This window comes from Ambystoma mexicanum, chromosome 1p (genome assembly GCF_040938575.1).
Source record: "Ambystoma mexicanum isolate Mex_15411 chromosome 1p, UKY_AmexF1_1, whole genome shotgun sequence".
NCBI lineage: Eukaryota > Metazoa > Chordata > Amphibia > Caudata > Ambystomatidae > Ambystoma > Ambystoma mexicanum.
The window spans coordinates 472,631,182-472,648,641 of NC_090921.1; the positions used below are offsets into that span (position 1 = coordinate 472,631,182).

The 17,460-nt window shown below is 48.1% G+C and overlaps 1 protein-coding gene across 1 annotated transcript in view; it reads right to left on the reverse strand.

The window, feature by feature from the left end:
• RAB8A (RAB8A, member RAS oncogene family) overlaps positions 1–17,460 on the reverse strand; it is a 262,885-nt gene that overhangs the window by 87,264 nt on the left and 158,161 nt on the right. Inside the window, exon 6 of the mRNA XM_069649328.1 lies at positions 16,125–16,190. Coding sequence (XP_069505429.1) covers positions 16,125–16,190 — 66 coding nt within the window. The remainder of the gene's footprint in view (positions 1–16,124; positions 16,191–17,460) is intronic.

Consider the following 17,460-nt stretch of genomic DNA (forward strand, 5'->3'; position numbering starts at 1 on the left):
TAGGCCACCAAAAAAGGCTCACTGCAAGAAGGTCCAAGTCGCAAAAGGTAGAGGTTAAAAAAGGGCCTGCGCATAATAGCAGCCAGAACCATATTACGTTCCCAAGATGGATGAGGTTCTGTAAATGGGGCTGAAGATGAAGCCCCTCAAAAAAGCAGCTTAATTTCATTCATCAAAGAAAAGTTCTCATCACAATAATTAAGGTATGCAGCTAGGGCAGACAATCCTTATAGGATTGAATCTAAATGCCAGTATCTGTTGAAGTCATACAGGACAGAGCATTGTCCAACGAGGCTTTAAGTTCATTGATATCTTTTCATAAAGACCAACAAGACAACCGTATCCATTTTGTTTTTAAATATTGGCAGTTGTGGTGTCCTTCCTTGCTGCTCGCACGACCAATATGTTTTTGACAGATTTCCCAGCATTGAACAAAACCCTCAAGCTCAGCAATGGTAAGGAAGGATGAAGAACATGGAGAGCACGAGTAGTTTCAAGAACGACTTTTTACAAGGCCAAGCAGTTTGTGTGGTCTTGAGGGGGAAGTTGCCTTGAGTTAGGGCCATGTTGATTGTCAGGTAAGGGAGGAATTCTTCAGTCAAAATGAGTATGAGGCAGGCAGGATGTCGTCCACCTACTTTTGTGGCATTGAAGAATGCTAGGTCTTTCATAGTGTGTCTTGAGTGGTCCAGGTAGTTGGGGGGGTTTTGCGACATGGGTTTCATGGTGTCGTCAGTTGCGCCATTGGTGTTAATGAGTTTGCAGATCATTCTGGTCTGGTTGATGAAGAAAGTTGACGGCAGTTGATTTTTCAATGGGAGTGTGTAACAAGTGGGACAGGCAGAGGGTTAACGCAGTGCTTGATAGCATTGAAGAGGGTTCTGCTTTCACTGTTGACAGAGGTGATCATTCATCTACATGTAGCAGAGGTCCTTGAGCAGGCTGAGGTCAGATGCGCAGCAGTATTTTTGTCAAGTAATTTTTTTCTGTACATTTCTTTGTTGAAGTTAAATTCAAGTGTACCAGGGTGCAATAGGCTTAGGATTCGGGATGCGTTGCTTCACTGGGGCATGGCTGTTGAGGTTAGCTATGAGGGTTGTATGGGATTCTTAGTGAAGTGAGTCGCAGTCCTGGTTCGTCAAAGGCATCCCGGAAGGATAGCTCATCGGCAACGTTCGCGCCTTGGAAGCAAGACGACACGAAGCAACACAGGTTCAATCCCCGGGTCAGCGCTTACAAACCTCTGGGAATTTAAGTGCGTTATAAATACGCAACTAAACTAAGATAGATTGGCCCATGAGAGGTGGTATTTGGTGAGGACTTCCGCAAGAGCCTCCACTGGGAGGTTTTCTGAATGATCTGAAGGCTTGCTTGGTGGGTTCGATAGCTTTGCTTGCGTGACTAATTTCAAAGGGGATTGGCAGACGGTCTGATCAGTCTTGCAGGATTAGGGCGCTGTGGTGGAGCGTAGGGCAGTGATGAGGTCGAGGATATTCCCTTTCATGCAAGTTGAGTCGTGTGTACTGCGTGAGGTTCAGACTGTCTAGTAGGCCGTGAAGATATTCATTTCTTGACTTGGTTGCTGGGTTGCCAGGGATGTTGAAGTTGCTGAGGAAGCGGTTGGTATGGTGAGACATGGTGGTGACCAAGTGTGTGAAGAGTAAGGAGTTGCTGGGCTTTGGTGGTCTGTAGATTAGATGAAGTGACCATTTGGGAGAGCGGAAAGGAGCTAGTGGTCGAGACGTCCAGTTGTGTGCATGTCCATGATGCCTTGTGAATGTCTGAGGGCTTTGCCAATCTTGTTTGGATGGTATTGTCATAGAATTCTATAGCTGTGAGGACAGGATGTGGGTGGAGGTCATTAAAATCTCAGTAATGAAGATGACGCCCAAGTCATATGTGGTGAGGAGGTGTGCTGCATTTTTGATTGTGGAGCAGATGTTGCTGAGTATCAGTTTGTCTAGTGGTGGATGATGGAGTCTGTGATGCAGTCTCCATGATGTTGCTGGTAAGCAGCGTGGGTGGTGATGGTAGGGGTGGGCTGCTGTGAGAGGGGTGAAATACATGATTGAGGGAGCTTACCCGATGTTAGAGGAGCAAGGGTGCTGGTGCTGTTATTCCGGTCCACTAAGGAATTGATTCTTCGTCTGCCCTTCATTTCGGACATCCAGGCAAGAGACACCATTGAGCTCAGATTTTAAAAAGGAAGTGGCAGGGCTAAGGCGGTGGGTGAGGCTTAGTTCACATAACCAAGACCCACTTAAACCGGCTCACCAACTGCTGTTGCACCCCATCCAATAAGGGAGGAGTCCGTTGTAATGGTCGTTTGATGGGAGGGCTCCTGAAAAGGAGCACCAACCGACAGATTGCTGGAAGATGACCACCATAGGAGATCTGTTATCATGCAGGGTGGAACCGGAATCATTTTGGTGTCCGGGTCCACTGCCTGAAGAAAGGAGCTCCAAAGAGCCATCTGCGTGAGTCGCATCTTGAGACAAGCAAGGGGGAAGAGCAAGCACGCACGAGGCCATGAGGCCTAGAAGTCTCTGGAACCACCAGGGTGACATGCTCTCCGACTGAAAGAAACCCAGGAATATCAGATCCTGAGAGATCGTCATGGAGGATTTCCGCCAGTTCACCGACAGCCCAAGGCAGAACAGGAGCTGGAGGAGAGACTGAAGGTTGCTCGAGGCTTTCACTGGACAAGGACTGCACAGAAGCCAGTCGTCCAAATATGATACACAAATACCCTGTGGCCGAAGAAAAGGAGCAATGACCGACATCTTCGTGAAGGCATGCAGCGCTGAGTGGAGACCAAAAGGGAGCACTCTGAATTGGAACTGCTCCTCTCCCAGGGAGAACCACAGATATTTCTGATGCGGGCTCCAGACCAGGATATGCATATATGCGTCCTGAAGGACCACAGCGCTGAGCCAGTCGCCTGAAGAGAGGACTTTATTTGGCAGGGAGTGATCATCTTGAATTTATCTTGGGGAAGAGAAAGGTTGAACTGGGAAAGGTCTAGGATGGTGCGCAGGCCAGCCTGGTTGGGTGTGGGCACCGTGAACAGACTAGAGTAAAATCCCTCCTCTTGTTCCACTAGGGGGAACGGGTTCCACCACCTTGAGATCTTAAAGCTTCTGGACCTCGGCTTTGAGGGAGGGCGTCACCGACTGCTGAAAAGGAGGACTGAGGGGTGGGTGGGGGGGGGGGGACAAGCGGAAGCCCGCCAGCGATGGCCAAAACCCACCGGTCTTGGGTGATGGATTGCCACGCCCCCAGATGAGACGAGATTCGTCCTTCCACCAGAGACTCATGCGAGCGCCAAGAAATATCATTTTGCCGACTTTTAAGGGGAGAGACTACCTGTCCCTGAAGGAGGCTGAAGACCGAGAGAAAATAAATAGACCCTGTTGCGGTCTGACGGAAGCTACCTGTCTGAGGATCGGCTCTGCGTGACCTGCGGACCTGGCACCCTCTGAAGCCTGAGGAGGACCAAGACTGGGATCCAGATCTCTGAGCTTTGACTGGGGGCTTCACAAGAACCGACAGACTTGGCAGTTTGCGTGCTCGCCTTAGACTTTGTAAGCTTGTCATCCGCTGAGGAATAAAACTCTTTGCCATCAAAAGCAGGTCCAGACCTTTATCTTGGACCTCCTTCGAAAACTTAGTTGCATGAAGCCAAGCTTGACAAGGTGTCCACCCCCAACAGGAGGCCTCAAGCTGAGGTATCAACATGGTGAGCAGCAGCCTCCAGCATATCCTGCGCCAATACCCTGGCGTCTGACAAACCACCTTTTAAGTCTTCCAGCCTGTCCCCAGGAATAAACTCATGGAAGTCTGCCAAATCCCTCCAGTTTCATATTGGCCGCTGCCATAATTAGCTCTGCGTTAGCCTTATGCAATTGCAGCGTAGAGTTGGCAAAAACCTTCTTGGCCAAGGAATCAAGCAACTTTTCTTCCTTGGCCAGAACTTGAGCCACAGCAGAGGTCGCAGAGGCCGGCTTGGATTGCAGAGTGGCGGCCACTACCACCGCGGAGGAAGGAGGCGGACATGACGCCAAGGCTACTTCCTATGAGGTGTGAAGCCTGTAACGGGCATCAATTCCAGTATTGATATGTAGCCCCGTGTGGGGTTTATCCCAGACTTTGCGGGCCTCGGCCAGAACATCCCTCTGAAGGAACAGGCCGGGGTGCTCCTGCATAGACAAGGTGAGCGCCCCCGAATGCACCCCTTCCTGTGGAGCGGGTGCCTCAGGTACCGGTATGTCAATGAGTGACATGTCCAAGACCCGGTCATGGACTGCTCAGACAGAGCTGGGATGGTCCTCCTATCCTGATCTGCCCGAGGGTCGCCCAGAACATCAGGATCTTCCGGTTGCGATGCGACCAGCGTCAAATTGGCATCTTGCTCTGCTGGAGTCTTGTCAACCGGAGGCAGAGGTGGAAGAGCTGGAGGCGGGCCGAAGGTAGAGGCGGTAACGCTGCTGGGGCGACCAGTTCCGTGAATGAACTGTCTGGGTAGGATGCAGCACCGGAGGGCAGATGTCCCTAAGACACCTTTAAAGTACTCCCTCATGGGATCAGAGTTCATAAGACTGCAACTTTAGCCACTGGAGAGGGTAGTGGCTGCTCATGAAGGGCATACCCCCACAAAACGTAGAGAGGAAGGCTGCCAAGAAGGCCCGCCACCAACCGGGTCTACATAGACCAATGGGGCAGAAGTAGGAGGAAGCAAGACTGTACGCAGAGTGGCATCCAAGCACGCCAGTTATAAGAGGGGCGGAACGGATTCACACTGTCCCGTGGAAAAGGTTGTCCGCCAAAAAGAAGGTTCCCAGCACCCGCCGTCTACAGTGTGAGTGAAGAACCCAAAATGGCTGCCGTAGACCACACCGGAAGGTCTGCCATTTTGTTAGCATCTGAGGAGAACTGCGTCACATGTGTGGATGAGGCAGGTAACTCCACAGACTGATCAGGGGACTTGATCGAAACTTTAGCCTCAACACAAGGATCCTTGGCAGAGCCGGTATTATGGGGCCTGAGATGTTTACTGGACATCCTGATGTGACCCCTTGAATTAGCCTCCAAAAGAGGAGGCTTGGCGAAGCCGGTAAAAGAGGAGAAACTGTCAGCGACCTCTCCCTGTGCCCTCTCAACAGAACCGCCATCACCAAGAGCACGGTAATGTTGCGGAATCCACCTCACAGACAAGACCTTAAAGGGTCTCAGTTCCGTCGGTACACACCTATGCCTCAAAGAGGAACCCGGAATGGAGTCAAGTCTGTATAGCTTCCCGAAAAGGGCCTCGAACAGTGGTTCGGTACAGAAGAACAAGTTACTTACCAACTGTAATTTTCTTTCGACTGGATGTTCCTCCCACGTATTCCTCATCTTCGATCATCTTCCATCTTGCTGCTTCTTTCTTCGAAAAACATTTTTCACCAGAGGGCGCTGTGCTCGAGGCCGCGTAGCATTAGTCCCTCGAGGGCCGCCATAGAGTGTCGACGTCATCTGCCGTATAAAGGGCTTGAGCTGCACCCGTTGGTCTGAGTTCTGTTTTTTCGGTGTTAATGGTCGCATCAGTTGTATCAGGTATCGAAGGAGGTCAGGCTCTCAAGTACAAGTGCAAAAAGCGTAAAAACTGTATGGAGGGGTAGGTTGGGAGGGTCGATGAGGAATATGTGGGAGGAATATCCAGTCGAAAGAATGTTACAGTTGGTAACTTATTCGAATGGATTGTGTCCTCCCACGTATTCATCTTAGACAGACTCCCACAGCAGTAGTAATTTGGAGGAGGGAGTACCAGAGTTTTTAATTATGTACTGAATGAAGGACAGCTTTTGCAAAAAGGCCTCCTTGGTAAGAAGTGGAGTCTAAACAATGTTTTACAAAGGTGTGCATGGATGACCAGGTGGCCGCTGCACAAATGTCCTGCACAGGAACACCCCTCTGAAGAGGCGTGGAAGTTGCTATGCCCCTGGTTGAATGAGCCCTTAATCCATCTGGAGGCCCTTTCCCAGCCAACCTGTAACATTCAGATATTGCTAGGAATATCCATCTGGATAAGGTTTGTTTGGACACACCAAGGCCCAATTTGTGTCCAGTGTAAACGACAAATAATTGATCAGTTTGTCTAAATCTTTCAAGTCTAGAGATACAGAAGCTGAGAGCCCTTTTAGAGTCTAGCCTGTGGACCCTTTCCACAGGCTGTGTGCAGAGGAGGGTAAAAAGAAGGTCAAGTAATCTTTTGTGATAGATGGAAATCAAACTATTTTAGGTAAGAAAAAAGGTTTGACCTTCAAATTCTTTATCCTTGTGGAAAATAGTGTGAGGAGGCTTACAAGAGAGTGCCTGCAACTCACTAACCCTGCGGGTTGAAGTTAAAGCCACTAGTAAAACGGTTTTAAAAGTTAGGAGCCTTAAAGGGCAAGAATGTAAAGCCTTAAAAGGGGCACACAAGAAATGTTAAAACTAAAATTTAAGATTCATGTTTAATACCCTCCCTGTATAAATTTGAATTGAGAGAAGTGCGCCTACCTGTGCAAAGTTGAGTTATATTCATGCCTAATACCCACCCTGTATAAAGTTGAATTGAGAGAAGTGCGCCTATTAGCGTGCCCCAATTGAACTGACTAGTGTCCTGAATAGTCTCTCTGCGCTTAGTTCAATTTAGAAGTGTGCACGACACCATTGAGGCTAAGAAGCATGCCTAAATATCCTAATTAATCCTATTAGTATACCTAATAGTATATCTGTCTCATGTAGAATCTAGAACTGTGCCTAATAATCTAATATCCCCTCTATACAAAATTGAATCTAGAGTTAGACCTAATATCTCTGTTTACAGTTGATCCTAGAAGTGTACCTAATAGCCTAATATCTCTGTGCAATTTGAACTTGGAAGTGTGCCTGAACTTAGAACTACAATTAGAAAGCCCCCCTAAATCCACCTAAAAGCCTGTACCAAGCATGAGTGCACCCACAAACCCAGTTTGTCGGAAACGACCGCCGTGGACCGCCACCCACTCCCCGATCTGCCTTCTCTCCCGTCCCCCCCTTCCCAAATCACCCCACCCTCCTTCGCACTCCCTGCCATTCCTCTCTCCAAACACCAAGCCAGAGGGGCACAATGGCGAGCCAACCACCCCAAGACCACTCCTCCCCACCGACCAGCCAACGTTAACCATGCCTGCTCCCCTCACTATCATACCTGGCACATCCCGCCCTGCAAGCATCCACCCGCCGCCTTGCCCTCAAACGCCCGCCACCTTCCCCCCCGACCGCACCCTTTCCCTTCCCTAAAAACTGCACGCCTAGCAAGAACCGAAGCCGCATCCTTCTCCCCCTCTGAGCCCTTCTCACACTCCAATAGCAGCAAAGAAACTAAAGAGGAAACTAACCTCTTTCCCCCACAATCTCACAGCACTCTTCGCCTCCCCTGTCTCGACTCACCACCTAATTTCCCCACTCACCTCCTTCCCCCGTGGCTTCACCCTTCCTAAAACCCCTCTCCCTCGATTTCTCATCAACTGCAACTGAAACTCCTAACCGCCCACACCCCGCCTTCAAATCCCCCGAGCCAGACCAGATCATCCTAACACACGCAGCCACCCAATCCCGCCCAACACCGCCAATACTTCTGCTCGTCCACTATTCCCATCGATCATCACCGACCCTCCCCCTCTTCCACCCCCTTCCGCTCCAGCTCAGAGACCAACCTCGCCTGCCGATGTGAACTGCATCCTATTTAATGCCCGATCTGTAGCAAAAAACAGACATTGCATCTTTGACCTCCTCGCCTTTGACAAACCAGACCTGGTCTTCATCACCAAAACTTGGTTCTCTGACGACTTTGCCCCAATCGCTAATGAAGCCTTCCCACCGGACTACTCTCTCATCCCACTGAACCGTACCTCCAGAGGAAGGGGAGTAGCATTCGTCTTCCACGCCTCAATCATCGACAATCAACCTTCCATTTCTTCTTGGGAATCTCTCCTCGTTAAACTATCCCTCTTCACCTCGCTCTCACAGTTTCCTAATAATCTACAGGCCCCCTGGCTACAATAGGCAATTTGCAAACCACCTCTGCGACTCCATTGCCACACTTCAACTAAACCATCCCAACCTCACCCTTCTTGGAGACTTCAACATATGGCTCGACATCCCCACCAACCCTATGACACACTCTGGTTGACGGTACTCTAGCCACCAAACTGGCGCTCTTACATCCACCAGGCAATACTACCCCCCCCCCATACCGACCTGCCCACCAGCTGCAACCGCTACGCAACCAACGTTCGAATCCTTTAGTCCAATATCACCAGAGCAATTTCTCAAACTTCTGTCTGCCTGCAAACTATCTGGCTCTCCGCTAGACCCTTGCCCAGCAAAAACCCTCAAAGAAATGTTTGCTTCCACCTGCGCAGGAGAACACGCAAGATCCATCATAAATGCCTCCCTTTCCTCAGATATCTTTCCTGGCGCATTCAAAACAGTCCATGTCAAACCTCGGATTAAAAAACCTTCCCTCGACCCTCTCGAGCCCAAAAACTACCACCCCATCTCAAACACAAGGTTCCTTGCCAAACTCATTGACCGAACCGCCTAATCCCAACTAAATGCCTTTGTCAAAGCCAACAATCTCCTAGACCCAGCACAATCAGGTTTCAGCACAATCAGGTTTCAGAGCCCGTTACGGAACTGAAACCACCCTAACCTCAATCTGTGATGACCTTAAAATGACAGCAGACTCCGCGGGATTCGCCGCACTAATCCTTCTTGACCTATCCACCGCCTTTGACACAATCAATCCTCCTAGACCGCCTCCACTCCCTAGGCATTTGTGGAACCGCTCTTAAATGGATAGCTTCATTCCTCAAAGACAGGTACCAAATAACGATACTCTCCACCTATACCTCCCAAGCCCGACCGGTCGACACGGGAGTCCCACAAGGAGCATGCCTATCCGCTCACCTGTTCAATCTCTACTTGATCACCCTCTCACCAATAATCCGTTCACACAACATCCTGTGTTACAACTACGCCGACGACACAACTAATTCTAAAACTCCTGAACTCAAAACCCAACTCCCGACCTGACCTGGCCTCCTGCCTCCTTGACATAGAACTCTGGATGACCCAAAGCCACCTCTTGTTAAACCGCTCCAAATCGGAGATCATGGTTTGTGGCAACTCTGATCTTCTTCCGCACCCACTACCCTGGCCACCCGCCATGGGCAATTCACCGACCCCCGCCAACTCAGCGAAAAATCTTGGATGCACCCTCGACTGACCTAACTCTCTCGTGCCAAGTCAACAACGTCTCAAAGTCCTGCCACTACCACCTTAAAACCCTTAGGCGCATCTTTCCACATCTCTCCTTTCCCAACAGACTCTCCGCGCTCCAATCAATCGTTATATCAAGACTGACTACGCAAACCCCTTATACCTCGGAATCCACGCCTACCAACTGAATAAACTCCAAAGGGCACAAAACGCAGCAGCTAAAATGCTACTTGCGCTTGGCCCAAGAGACCACAGCTCCCCAGCCCTTAAGACGCTGCACTGGCTTCCTGTAGCGCGAAGGGTGACTTTCAAAACCTTATGCATCTCCCATTGAGCACTGCATAAAACTGGACCTCAATATTTTGAAGACAAGCTAAAACCCCATCACCCCCCACGCACCCTAAGTAAGATCAAGCTAAGCCGGCCTCCTAGTCATACCTAAGACCACGCAGTCCGATTAGGCAGATCATTATTCTCAGCCTTGGCCCCCACCCTATGGAACTCACTCCCATCCCACATACCAACTGAGGATTTAACGTCTTTCCGCAAACTGCTGAAAACCTGGCTCTTCCCCTAAAACCAACCCCTACCAAACTAACCCAAACAGACTAACAGCATCTCAATGACACCAACCCAACAAACTACCTGATGCGAGAAATTGACAGCTAGTAAACTCCTAACAAACTAAAAGGACAATCAGAATTATCTGAATAAAATAGATCAAAACAATGAAGTGGTTAATAAGAATAAATCGTACGTAAACAGTAAAGAGACAAACTCCTGAAATGGACATAATGCATGAGGAGTGAACAAAATGAATGGCGTGGGTGAAATAGTTAGAATAGATGAAGCGTGTGGACCAGATGAATGCACTGAGTAGAAGAATGCACAAGTGGAAGAAAAGATGACTATATAATTAGAATGAGTGTATAAATCAAATGAATATCTAAATTGGCTGGGTGCACAGAGCGGATGGGCGCACAGAGCGGATGAATCCGGGTGTACAGAGCGGATGGGTGTACAGAGCGGACGAATAGATAGAACAGGATTACTTATAAGGCTGATGGGTGCATATTGCTGTTGAATGCGCGGGGAACGGATGAGCGCGGGGAGCGGGCGAGCGCGGGGAGCATGTGATTGCGTAGGGTGGATGAATGCTTAGAGCAGATGAAGGTATGGTGCATACGAGGGGATAAAGCAGACAAATACCTGGAGCAGAGGAGTTACATAGACCGGATGAGTGCGGGGAACTGATGGATGAGCGGATAGAGTAGAGGGGGCGCGTGCGTAGAGGGGGCGCGTGAGCAAAACAGATGAATGCATAGTGCATGCGTGGGGCAGACTAGAGCGCGCGGGGCGAACTGAAGCGCATGGAGTGGACTGGAGTGCATGAGTGCGTCAAGCGAACCGGAGCGTGTGGAGCAGATGGGATGCATGGAGTGGATAGGAGTGCATGGAACGGACTGGAGCGCATAGAATTGCGTGACGTAAATAGTATGGTTTAGAATGCAGAGAACGCTTTGAAAGAGTGTACAACCCATCATATCACACCACCACGCCTACTCTCCCCTTTACACCACCACTCAACTAGAACATAGAGATACTATGACACCATTCAGTACAACTGTTCTCATACCAACATCCGCTGCATACTCCACATCACTCCAAGTAAAACACTACTGGTTACACACCCCCAGCCAGGCATTCTCCTCAGGCCTAACGCAGCCACAATCAGTTTGGATAAATCCTGCCAGATTGAACACATACTCCTGATCTCTCAACCACCACACCTAGCTTTAAGAAGCAGCTATTACACAAATACCTGGTGCTCACACACACCTTTGACTCTCTCTACTGATCTGAACTTCGGTTCCCAAGGGCATTCAACCTACCAGCGCCTTCAGACCATACCAATGGTACATAAGGCGCTATATGCAAAATAACAATAACTAAATGGGAACCTGAAAAGGTGTAGGAGGAAACACATTTGTTAACCCTTTAAGAAATTGGACAACTAAAAGGCATCTTAAAATATGAAACTTCTTCTGAGGAGTGCTTGAAGATAGATAGCACTGCTAAATATCCTTTAATAGTACCAACTTGGAGCCCTGAGTTGGCCAAATGTAAAAGAAAGGAAAGCACCATGGGAGTGCTACATTGAAAAGGATCCACATTCATATCCCTGCACCAGTTACTGAATTTCTTCCAACGGCATCGGTACAAGGATTTTGTTGCTGGCCTTCTAGCCGAAGGCAAAATTTCCATAACGTCGTCCGGAAGGTCCCAATCCTTATAGCTCAGCCTCTCAGAAGCCAAGCGTGAAGGCTGCGAGCTTTGACCTCTGGGTGGAGAACTTGACCTTCCCTTTGCGAGAGGAGATCCTCTCTTTGTGGAAGACTTATTGGAGGGCAGATGGACATGTCCAGAAGGTCCGGGGACCACGTTCTCCTGGCCCAATCCAGGCCAATTAGGATCATGGTTTTCCTGAACGTTTTCAACCTCCCGATTACTTGAGGAATCACGGGGACTGGAGGGAACGCGTATAGGAATGGAAATATCCAGTCCACCACAAACGCATCCCCTAGAGCTTCTCTCGGGGGAAATTCCCTTGAGCAGTACAGGTCACACTTTTGGTTAGTACCGGTCGCAAACAGATCCACTTGAGGGGCTTCCCAAAGGGCGAAGATCGCTTGAAGGACTTCCTGAGCTAGTTCCCATTCGTGGGAGACTGCTCTGCCTGCTCAGAGCATCTGCCGCCGTGTTTTGCTCTCCAGCTAGATGAATCGCCGAGAGAGATTGTTTCTTGCATTGACCAGAACCAGAGCTGCATTGCTTCTCTGCACAGTGGGAGTGATCCTACGCCTACTCTTTTGTTGAGGTAATACATGGCCACTGCGTTGTCAGTCATTATTAGGACATTTTTTCCCTGTACAGAGGGCTAGAAGGCCTTCAGCACTAGTCCGATTACTCTCAGCTCCAAAAGGTTGATGTGTAGTTTGGACTCTGATGGAGACCAACGACTGCCGATTGTCAGATCGTTAGTGTGGGCTCTCAACCCCGTGAGTGAGGCGTCCGTCACTACCGTCATCTCCGCCCATGGTTGCCAAAACTGTTCCCCCTTGAGGATATTTCCCTTGCAAGCCCACCATAGAAGATCTTGAGCTACTTTGGCCGAGACTTGCAGAAGATCTGACATCTCCCCTGAAAACTGGGACCATTGAGTCCTGAGGGCCCATTGAAGGGATCTCCTCAATCGAGCCTCTGGCACCAGAAAAATGCAGGATGCCATGAGGCCTAGCAACCTTAGAAAGTTGGAATCCAGTAGATGTTGGGCATTTTGAAATTTCGTTACCATCTGCAGAATGTGTTGAGCTCTCTCCTCGGGAGGCGAGGCTTTCCCTGAGGTAGTATCCAGGACTGCTCCGATGAATTGGATACTTTGGCTTGGAATCATTTTTAACTTCTTGTAATTGAGGGAGAAGCCCAGTCTGTGTAAGAAGTGGCAGGTCATGGTCAAGTGTTCCTGGGCTCATTCTGGTGAACTCGCCCCGATTAGCCAATCGTCCAGGTAAGGGTAGACATGAATCCCTCCTCTCCTGAGACTCACTGCCACTACAGCCATCAGCTTGGTGAAATCCCTCTGGGCGGACGTGAGCCCAAATGGCAGAACTCGAAACGGATAGTTAGATCTGCCAATTGCAAACCTCAGGTACTTTCTGTGCTTGAGTGGCACATGAAAGTAAGCATCCTGAATGTCCAATGAAACCAGCCTGTCCTGAAGCTGAAGAGCCTGAAGGATTTGAGAAAGGGTCACCATCTTGAAGTTGTCCTTCCTGAGGAACTTGTTCAAGTTTCTAAAGTCCAAGATGGTTCTCAACCCTCCGTCTTTTTTGGGGATGAGAAAATAAGGGGAGTACCAGCCCTTGTTCCTCTCCGCTACAGGTACATGTTCTATTGCACCTTTCTCTAGCAGGGCTGAGATCTCCTGCACAATGAGCGGGCCTGGAATTTTTACAGAATTGTCTCCCGGTGGATAATCTTGAGGTCTTTGATGAAAAGGAAGGCAGCAACCATGGGTCACTATCTCTAGTGCCTATGCATCTGACGTAATACCCCGCCATTCGTCCAGATACCGAGTGATTCTGCCTCCCACCGGGGTTTTGTGGGTTAAGATCTCAAAGAGGCTTTGCAGCGGCTGCAGCAGTGGCTGAGGAGGTAGTAGCCGCTGCTGTGGCTCATCTAGCACCTCTCCGTTTTCCACCACAAAAGGGTTTTCTCTGTTGGCCTCTACGACTGGCCTGCCCCCTCCCTTTTCCAAAGGAGGAATAGAAGCGAATAGGGCAACTCTTCCAGGAAGATGAGCCTGCGTAAGAGTGTTGAGGCTGTTTTATAGCGGCGCTAGGGATTTTGCTGCCGCCTTTTGATTGAATTGCAAAATATTTGATGCTTTTTCAAAGTGCTCCGGTCCCGTCCCACAGGACGGAGGAATGTCCCATAAGTATGGAGGAAAGGGGATGGGACGTAGGAGTAACGTGTGTGTTAAACTAGCACAGAGGCAGTCCGACACTATTTTAAGTTGCTGGAGCAGGCCCAGAGTTGGCATATGCACACAGATCACAAGGGAGAGCACAGGATAGCAGTAGGAGCTGTGGCAGAGCAGTCAGAGTTAACTTGAGGAGGGCTGGTAAGGAAGCACAGTTTGTTTACATAGACAACCCAAGAAAAGGTCCACATTGGTATACTGAACATATACACCATAATCAAATTACGCATAGGACTCTTGGGTAATAAGAACTAGAGATTATAATAACACATAGTACATGTAAATAACTAGTAATGGTCAGTTAAGACCTAACACTAAATAGTAAGCTCACGGTCTGGAGACAGTCAATACATATAGGCTAAGGAGAGGGCCGGGGGAGAAAAGGCCAACAGACAGTAAAATAGTATTTTCACAAAGGCATTTTCAGAGCCTAATGTGCCAACAAACTTGCAGTAAACCCTAAACCTACAGTACATCATTTTCAACAAGGTGTAAACGTAGGACCCAGAGATGGAAGAGGAGAACTAAGGCAGGTCAAAATGCTTGTAGACTCGCAGTACTGAGAGAAATAGATTCAGTGATACTCTACAGTTATACATTATAACAGTACATTTCTCACAGGCAAGACGACAACAAACTAAAAACACCCACACAAAATAAAGTTGTTAGCCTAGAACTCTAGAGACCTAGCAAAAATGTCCAAAGGCAGATAAGTATGTGTAAAGTTATAGTTCCAGGTACATTTGAAAAGTTCCCCACAAGATTAAATGGGAAAAAGTTATTTAAATGTAATGAAATGGTAGGAATACAAATATCACCCTTTCTTCACCAACTGAACTGTACAAAAAGCTAAATCTAATGCTGGCACATACCCATTGTAAAGTTCTCTGCTTATAGCGTTAACCTAGCTTGAGATCAGCGATCGAAAAAGATGCACAGCCGGGGTTATGAGGATAAGAATTAAGTACCAGCTCTACCCACACAGGTGGGGAGAAGACTGCAACAGACCCGATGGGATGCCAGAGGAGAGCCTCTTTAAGAGCTCCAGTGCATGGTTCAAGACTCAGCAGCCCTAGAAGAAATGTAGTCAAGCAGGATTTGGAACAATAGCAACTATGGCAAATGCGGTTGAAGGCTGCAGGAAACTTTGAGCATGGTAATACCTGTGGGTATGAAGATCAAATAATCCACCAACCCAGCACCCAGAGTAAGTACTCCCAGTTGTAATTACCGAAGAGAGTGTTGAAGGAAGGACAAAACCTATTGAGTACAGGTTTAGAGAATTTGGACAGTCCAACCAAACAGGAGAGCTGAGGTCGCAATACTCTCCAGAGCGACAGTAGCCTTCTCTCTGCCAAAGCAGACAACCAAGGTGGAAAAATCAGGAATACAGCAGTAAAACACCCAGGTTATTGTGGCAGTATGGAAGGCACAGTTCAGAAGGACAAGAGGGAGAAATAAGACAGTCCAGGAAGCAGTACCTGAAATCAAAACTGGAGCTAGGGTACAGCCAGTCTCAGCCATTATAGCTAAACCTGCTCTCAAAATTCAGCAGCAGCTTTTCAATGCCAAAATCTTTGGGCAGGTAATCAAATCTGCAGCCTTCAGAGTATAATTTGGCAAAAATGAAGGCAGTGTCAGGGTCTCCACTATATAAACCTACACAATGATGGGCTGACCTAAGCTAGCACTTCAATCACACACCCTGGCACCCAACAAATGTTCGAACGGCCAGTCAATCGGGTTCCCTCCTCCACTTAAATTTTCAGATCCAACCCAACAGGTGAGTTACAGACTACTATAGAGGGTGCTAGGGTCAGAGTGAGCCCATGTGTGTAGAACTGCATTTGAAAGCGGACTCATGGTGTCCCTGAGCAAAGGAAGGCTTTAGAAACAAAACTACTGCAGAAGCTGCTCTATGCCGGCGCAAACGGTCATAGGACTGCGGTCTTGATGCAGGTGACTTTGAAGAAATAAGCTAACTCCATTAGCAAATCGACCAGACCTACTCTTAGGCCAACACAATTATGTGAAACGGCTTTCTGTAATTCAGTACACATTAGAATTAGATTTTCAAGTTTAAAATGGTCTTTACGGACCAACCGTTTTGCTCCTTTAACATTAACGAACTATGCATTTTAGCAACCACCAGATTCCACCTCACCCATGACCGTTTATCTACAATGGATATACATGCACTTCCCTCCAATGATTTGTGATTCGTGTAAAAACCATGCAAACAGAATTGTGGTGAATGCAGTATTACTCGAGACAAAAATATTTAGGTACTTACGTTCTCTACATTGATGTTTGCTTTTGCACTCGTCTCCATGAACTTAATTTCATAATCTAAAGCGAGCTGGATACGCAATAAAAAAAACATCAGTTAAATCACATGAACCTAGATTGTGACTTAGAAATAACAATACTTGGTACAATAGTTGATTTACAAACAAATGAAAGCAGATTTATTTGGATTTCTGCAAGAGGCTGGTGTACATTGAAAGCAACTATATTCAAATACATGTAAATACAAAAATGAAAAAGCTGTTACTCTAAAATGTGAACCCATAATTTTATTGAACAACCACTGTCAATCGAACAGGAATATAAACACAAACCAGCAATGCTGCACATACATACAGGACTGACTACTATGCACTTAAATAATTCCTGGCAGTAAAAGGCAACAGCAAATATAACTAACATGAGAGAAATGTGGGTTGCAACCAGCACAAACACCCAGTGCTTTTATAGTCCAAGGTTCACCACTCTAGGTATACTAGGGCAGGTCACTCAAGCTCAGATTTTAGCGCAATGGCCGTGAGCATTTAAACATGGTTATGAGATGGCAAAACAAGTGTATTTAGGAAGACAACAAAAGCAGCGGTATCAGGAGCAGAACACATAGAAGGCAGAAAACCCACCTCAAAGTTAGTGTTACTTTGGGCATCATTACATGTTTGGTGCTATTCTGCCGGTAAATCCAGCGGGATACCACCAAACTATTTCCGTTACAGGCACTTGGTCTGCTGGAATTACTTGTAATGAGGCCCATTGACTGTATGGAATCATGCATCATATCTACTGAGGTGTTTCTTGGTAGTGTGATGAATCCAGGGAATATCCCATCTTCCCAAGGTGGAGCAACCCCATTTGGACTAGGGAAGTGAGCCTCCTAAGAACAACTCCTAGGGGACTGGGCAAGCAGCAATCCCTCTGGGGGTGACCCCTTCCCTCCTTAGAGAACAGGCCACCCCTTAGAAAGGATAGGTGTCCCTCTTTTCTAAGGAAGCCAATGTCTACATTGGTCACTTGGTGATTGCATCAATCAACAATGTTTGACCTGGTTTGGTTTTTGACCCCCATAACTGTTGCCATCACAAAACGAATGCAGTACTCCATCTCCTTGCAGGGGCAGATTTAAGACAAACACAAGGGAGAGTACGAGCTGGAGTGTAGCACAAAAGCATGGAAACTTAGAGCAGAGCCCATACCCTTCAAGGGGGTCAGGAGGCATCACATGCAGGCAGCGTGGAGTGCAGATTTACTCATCTACCTAGCGCTGCTCCCTGCAACCAGGTTGAGGGCAGAAAAAGGTTGGCCCTGCCGAAAATGTGGTTGACTAG